At 48.9% G+C, this 6,883-nt stretch overlaps 1 protein-coding gene across 3 annotated transcripts in view; it reads left to right on the top strand.

The window, feature by feature from the left end:
• Positions 1-446: 446 nt before the first annotated feature.
• Positions 447-6,883, top strand: part of RMDN3 (regulator of microtubule dynamics 3) — a 28,706-nt gene continuing 22,269 nt past the window's right edge. Inside the window, exons 1-4 of one of the 3 annotated variants that reach the window (XM_053595877.1) lie at positions 447-571; positions 942-1,135; positions 3,431-3,623; positions 4,315-4,455. In XM_053595877.1, the coding sequence (XP_053451852.1) occupies positions 949-1,135; positions 3,431-3,623; positions 4,315-4,455 (521 nt within the window). In that variant the 5' untranslated portion in view covers positions 447-571; positions 942-948. Of the gene's footprint in view, positions 686-941; positions 1,136-3,430; positions 3,624-4,314; positions 4,456-6,883 lie in introns of all 3 variants that reach the window. The other 2 variants (XM_053595876.1, XM_053595878.1) reach the window with 2 other exon arrangements.

The raw sequence follows: 6,883 nt of genomic DNA, 5'->3' as shown, positions 1-6,883 counted from the left end.
GGAGGCTGAGGCAAGAGAATCGCTTGAGCCGAAGAGTTTCCGGTTGCTGTGAGTTGTGAAGCCACAGCACTCTACGGAGGGCGACTAAGTGACACTCTCTCAAAAAAAAAAAAAAAAAAGCCGAAATGAAAGAAGTCTGAGCTATGACAGTGTCAAGCAAAGGAGGCTTTCCTGGTAGAGAAGTGGGTCATTCTAGGCGTACGCAAGTTAGAAAGCGTGAATATGCTGATCCCATCCCGGGAGCAAGGAAGCTGGTGTGACCGGGGGGAAACGGAATCTCTGCTGGCCAGACCTGAAGGGAGGAGGCTGCAGCTCCAGTGCCAGGTAAGCCTAACAAGCCTCCCGGTTTCCCTGTTTTTTTCTCTCCCTTCTCCGGACTTCCGGTCTCTCTTCCCACTCAGCGTTGACTCCACCCCCTGGCCCGCCCCCAAGGAGACCAGGTGCCAGAGGCGGAGCCTGCGTGCTTATCGCATCGCGCATTCCAGCAGGGCCCGGAGCCCGCGGCGCGTCTGACTGACGTCACGAGTATTGACAGCCTGAGGCGTCTGCTGCCATGGTGGCCGGCAGCCGGGTAAGGATCTCAGTTGCTGTCCTGCCAGGCCAGAGCGCCTTCGAGGGCTCAGGGGAGGCCAGGAGTTTACAGCCAGGGTGAAGGGTTTGTTGTCTGCAGTATGATGAGGCTGAGGTGAGAGTTTAAAGCTTAGAAGCCAGACTCTGTGAACCAAGTAGGGGTGTGATGGAGGAGAGGGTATGTTCAGGCTGGGTGAGAGACGCTGTAGTCAAGCCCAGGGGGCTGGAGGAAGGCTTAGGGTTCAGGTTGGGGTGAGGGCAGTCGGGAACTCGGGGTCTGGGCAGGTGTTGGCCTTGAGGGTGAGTTTACCAGGCTCACGAATCTATCTCCCGCTTGCCCGCTTGCTTCCGGTGGCTTACGCGGGCTACAGGTACAGCATGTCTAGACTGGGGGCCCTCGGCGGTGCCCGCGCCAGTCTGGGATTACTGCTGGGCACCGCCGCTGGCCTTGGATTCCTGGGCATCTTTTACAGCCAGCGATGGAAACGGACCCAACGCCATGGGCAGACCCAGAGCCTACCCAACTCGCTGGACTACACACAGACTTCAGAGCCCGAACGCCAGGGTAGGAGTCCATATCCTGAGGCCGCAGTCACTGGGGACTAACGGGCCACGGTCTGGGCTGCGTTTGGTAGAGCCTGTGGGAGGGGGCCACCTGAGGGCTTCACCTTTTTGGAAAGCCTATTGGAAATGAAAGCATTCTTTGTTTTCTGTAGTCTTTCCCCTATATTCCTAGGAAAGTTAAGTTGCGAAAAGACTATTTAGCTTTCATTCTTAGTTCTGGCCACAGTAGTGCTGTGTTTGTATTAAATGCACTTCCTTGGGCAGGCCTGTGACTCAAAGGAGTAGGGCTCAGGCCCCATATGCTGGAGGTGGCAGGTTCAAACCCAGCCCCGGCCAAAAACTGAAAAAAAAAAAAAAAATGCACTTCCTTAAGTCTTGGGTGAGGTGTGTAATAAATAAAAGAAAAATCCAAAAGAAGGCAAAAGGAATAACTACTCTTGTAGAGATTAAAATCATGGGACTTACAAATTACATATTAGAATTCGAAGGGAACTTGGAGACTATCTAATCCAAGTTTTATTATACTTCTTATAAGGAACTGAGATTCAAGTAGATTGTGTAACTTACCTGAGATTGTCACAGAGGAAGTTGCAAGGTTGGACCCGGTCACCTGGATTCTAGACTTTCCACTTCCTGGGGCTGGTAGTATACCCAACTGAAGCTAAATGTGACTGGAAGCCAGCCATAGCTGAAATGGGTAATGCTTTTAGTTTTGCAAAACATTCAGGTTAACTTGTTTTAGCAAAGCATCTCCAGGGGTCCTCAAACTATGGCCAGCGGGCCACATGTGGCGGTGTGAATTGTATTTGTTACCGTTTTGTTTTTTACTTCAAAATAAGATATGTGCAGTGTGCATAGGAATTTGTTCATAGTTTTTTTTTAAAACTATAGTCCGGCCCTCCAACAGTCTGAGGGACAGTGAATTGGCCCCCTATTTAAAAAGTTTGAGGACGCCTGATCTAGGCTGATTTAAATCACTCCTTTCATCTTTGTGTGATGGAGGAGCAGTTAGATTATCTCACCCCCATGTTTTTTTTTTTTTGTAGAGACAGAGTCTCACTTTATGGCCCTCGGTAGAGTGCCGTGGCCTCACACAGCTCACAGCAACCTCCAATTCCTGGGCTTAAGCGATTCTCTTGCCTCAGCCTCCCGAGTAGCTGGGACTACAGGCGCCCGCCACAACGCCCAGCTATTTTTTTTGGTTGCAGTTTGGCCGGGGCCGGTTTGAACCCGCCACCCTCAATATATGGGGCCGGCGCCCTACCAACTGAGCCACAGGCGCTGCCCTCACCCCCATGTTTTTTGAGTATGGTGGAGTCATAGCTTACAACAACCATAAACTCTTGGGCTCAAGCAGTCAGAACAACCTTAAACTTTTGGGCTCAAGTGATCCTTGTGTCTCAGCTTCCCAAGTAGCTGGGATTACTGGTGCCTGCCACAATGCCCAGCTAGATTTTTTTTTTATTTTAGTAGAGACGGGGGTCTCACCCTTGCTCAGAATGGTCCTGAACTCCTGTGCTCAAGCAATCCAACCTCCTCGGCCTCCAGAGTGCTGGGATTACAGGCATGAGCCACAGGGCCTGGCCTTCCCCCGCCCCCCACGTTAATTTGCAACAGGTGTTTTCTCTGATTACCAACGTTAGGTGGTTTAGAAAAGTTTGTTTTGGAAACATCTTCAAAGAGTTATCATCACCTTAGGTTGTAACTGATTGTCAGCATTTTATAAACAAGTGGTAACCTACTATTGCAGTATGCTTGTCTTTCCTTCCCTTTTCTTGTGTTTTGTTCATTTCCTTGTAATTTCTCAGCAGTAGTCTTCTTTCTATTGATGTTGGAGGAAGTGGTCACAATTCCAGGGATCTTTCTTACTGTGCATTCCTTTTTTTTTTGAGACAGAGTCTCACTCTGTTGCCCTGTGGGGTAGAGTTTCGTGCCGTCAACATAGCTCACTGCAACCTCAAACTCCTGGGATTAAGACATCTTGCTTTAGTTTTTCTATTTTTAGTAGAGAATGGGGGGAGTCTCAAGCAGTCCACCTATCTCAGCCTCCCAAAGTGCTGAGATTAAAGGTATAAGCCATCTTGCTGGCCACTTACTCTACATTCTTGAACATTTTTTTAGATAGTTATCTGAAGCTTGTTATCATAACTTAGCTGTGAACATACGCTATCTGAGCCTCAACGGTCTTCTCTGTAAATTGAACTCCATTGAGAAGCAAGTGTTCTTGAATTCTAGGTGCAGATCTTTTCCTCCTCATATCCTATTTGTGTTACTTCTTCTGTTCCATTTTCCTCAGTGATACTGTTGCGGGCCATCCCAGGTGAGGCTGGAGGTGCTGCAGTGGTGTACAGCCTTTCACAGGAAGGTCAGGAGAAGGTGCTGGACCGCCTGGATTTTGTGCTGACCAGTCTGGCGGCATTGAGGCGGGAAGTTCAGGAGCTAAGGAGTAGCCTGCAAGGGCTTGCTGGGGAGATTGCTGGGGAGGTCCGGTGAGTAAAGCAGCCTCTTCTCCTGCTTGGCCCCCACCCACAACTTTTCCCTGTCCTTCCAGCTCTTTCAGCAAGAATGTTTTCTAGCTTCTCTGTCTCAAGAGAAACCAGTTTTTTGTTTTTTGTTTTTTTTTTTTTTTTTAGAGACAGAGTTTCACTTTATCACCCATGGTAGAGTGCCATGGTGTCACACAGCTCACAGCAACCTCCAACTCCTGGGCTTAGGCGATTCCCTTGCCTCAGCCTCCTAAGTAGCTGGGACTACAGGCGCCCGCCACAACGCCTGGCTATTTTTTTTGTTGTTGCAGTTTGGCCGGGACTGAGTTTGAACCCGCCACCCTCGGTATATGGGGCCGGCGCCCTGCCCATAGAGCCACAGGCGCCGCCCGAGAAACCAGTTTTATAGCTTCAAACATAACTGGGTGAAGGGAAAGCTGTACATTTGTTACCTTATCTTACATAAGCTTCTTGCTGCTTCTGGACGTGTGGTCTGTAGCAGCTGAAACTTTGTTCTGCCTAATCACGTCTGCCTATGTGGGCTGGACTCAGGCAGCTATTCTCCTTGCCCTCCTAAGCGGGGGCACCCAGAATTTTCTGTGTTCTTGGGTCTTGAAGCTCCCCCATTGTAAGGGGGAAAAACAGGCTGGAATGGGGCCTAATGATACCCTCTGGAATGGGGCCTGTTTTCCAGATCCCACATGGAAGAGAACCAAAGAGTTCGGCGGCGAAGGTTTCCATGTGCCCGGGAGAGGAGTGACTCCACTGGCTCCAGCTCCATCTACTTCACAGCCTCCTCAGGCGCCACATTCACAGATGTAGAGAGTGAAGGCGGGTGAGTTGTCTCTCCTGGAGGTAGTTGTGGCTGCGGCCAGCTTGTGTTGTGTAAAAGTATTATTTATCAATGTAAAATTCAAACCAAGCTGCCATAAATAATTTTAGGAACAAGGTATAAATAAATACGAAGGCCTCTTTGTTTATTTGCCCTGGCAATGGAGGCCCATTCATTCACTACGGTGAATGTATCCTATTTTTGTAATTTTCTTACTCTGTAAACCTTCTATTCCTCAATAAGCTTTGTTTCACACTTGCCTTAAAAAATATATATATAGGCTCGGCGCTGGTAACTCAGCAGCTAGGGCACCAGCCACATAACTGGAGCCGGCAGGTTTGAACCCAGCCCGGGCCCTCCAAACCACAATGACAACTACAACTAAAAAATAGCCAGGCGTTGTGACAGGCACCTGTAGTCCCAGCTAATTGGGAGGCTGAGGCAAGAGAATCATTTAAGCCCAAGAGTTGGAGGTTGCTGTGAGCTGTGATGCCATGGCACTCTACCCAGGGCGATATAGTGAGACTCTGTCTCAAAAAAAAAAAAAAAAAAAAAAAATATATATATATATATATATACACACATACACACACATATACTTATATGTATATAGATAAAAATACAGAACAGTTGAAACAAAAACCCAATTTATGTGATTCAGACAAGTGGAGAATTTTTTTTTTTTTTAGTTTTGTCCAGGGCTGGGTTTGAACCCGCCACCTCCGGCATATGGAGCTAGCGCCCTATTCCTTTGAGCCACAGGCACCACCCCAGACAAGTGGAGATTTTTTTTTTTTTTTTGTAGAGACAGAGTCTCACTTTATGGCCCGGTAGAGTGCCATGGCCTCACACAGCTCACAGCAACCTCCAACTCCTGGGCTTAAGCGATTCTCTTGCCTCAGCCTCCCGAGCAGCTGGGACTACAGGCGCCCGCCACAACGCCCAGCTATTTTTTGGTTGCAGTTTGGCCGGGGCCGGGTTTGAACCCGCCACCCTCGGTATATGGGGCCGGCGCCTTACCGACTGAGCCACAGGCGCCGCCCACAAGTGGAGATTTTAACAGTGGTTATTTGCCTCCTGTTTTCTTCTGAGACAGTTTATTTTTTACATAGAAATTATGTATTTTTTATTAGTTTGGGCATTTCCCTGTGTTATCACAAGGACTTTACAGGCATTATTTTGTGACTTTGTTCCTTTCCTTGAGTGGCTGAGCTGAATGTACAGAGATCTCTAAGCATGAAGTGTGTTCCCCCTCTTTGAGTCACCCTCTTCTGTCCTCTGACAGGGAAGCCCAGCTCCTGCTCCCTTGTACAAGTGAAAGCTGACAATCCTTAGTTCTCAGTGCCTCAGCAGTCCTGACTATGGGGCAGCCTTTGAGGCAAAGCAGCAAGAAGAGTCTGGTGGCCAGCCTTCTCCAAGTTTGGTCAGTCTAAGAGCTTTTGATTTTAAATCACTAGCACCATTTTGAAACTTTATTCCCAAGGAGAGAGTCTGATGCTGCCAGTGGTAGTAGCTACCCTTGTCTGCTTCTACCCTATTTCCCCCAAAATAAGACAGTGTCTTATTTTAAGGTGTGCTCCCAAAGACACGCTAGGTCTTATTTTCGGGGGACGTCTTATCTTTCCTGTAAGTAGGTCTTATTTTCAGGGAAACAGTGTAGCTTAAGTCATCCAGCGTGAGGTATAGAGGCTGACCTCTCTTTGTCCATCCTTTCTTCCCAAGGAAAAGACTGGTGCAGAGAATAACCAAGCCTATGCCAGGTGAGAGGAATTAGCTATAAACATGCACACGGAAACTAGAAGTAAAAATCAGCCATTATTGGCTCAGCGCCTGTGGCTCAAAGGCACCAGCCACATACACCTGAGCTGGCAGGTTTGAATCCAGCCCGGGCCCGCCAAACAATAATGACGGCTGCAACCAAAAAATAGCCGGGTTTTTGTGGCAGGCGCCTATAGTCCCAGCTACTTGGGAAGCTGAGGCAGGAGAATCGCTTGAGCCCAGAAGTTGGAGGTTGCTGTGAGCTGTGATGCCACAGCACTCTACCCAGACTTAGCCTGATACTGAGTCCCATTTTCCTGACAGCTGGTCTCATCTGCAGGGGTGTTAGGGTCTGTGATCTGAGGAATAGCTTGGTTACTAGGGGATGTGAGGGTTTTTTTTTTTTTTTGTAGAGACAGAGTCTCACTTTATGGCCCTCGGTAGAGTGCCGTGGCCTCACACAGCTCACAGCAATCTCCAACTCCTGGGCTTAAGCGATTCTCTTGCCTCAGCCTCCCGAGTAGCTGGGACTACAGGCGCCCGCCACAACGCCCGGCTATTTTTTTTTGGTTGCAGTTTGGCCGGGGCCGGGTTTGAACCCGCCACCCTCGGTATATGGGGCCGGCACCCTACCGACTGAGCCACAGGCGCCGCCCGGATGTGAGGGTTTTTA

Source organism: Nycticebus coucang, chromosome 6 (genome assembly GCF_027406575.1).
Source record: "Nycticebus coucang isolate mNycCou1 chromosome 6, mNycCou1.pri, whole genome shotgun sequence".
NCBI lineage: Eukaryota > Metazoa > Chordata > Mammalia > Primates > Lorisidae > Nycticebus > Nycticebus coucang.
This window is presented reverse-complemented; position numbering and strand designations above follow the sequence as displayed.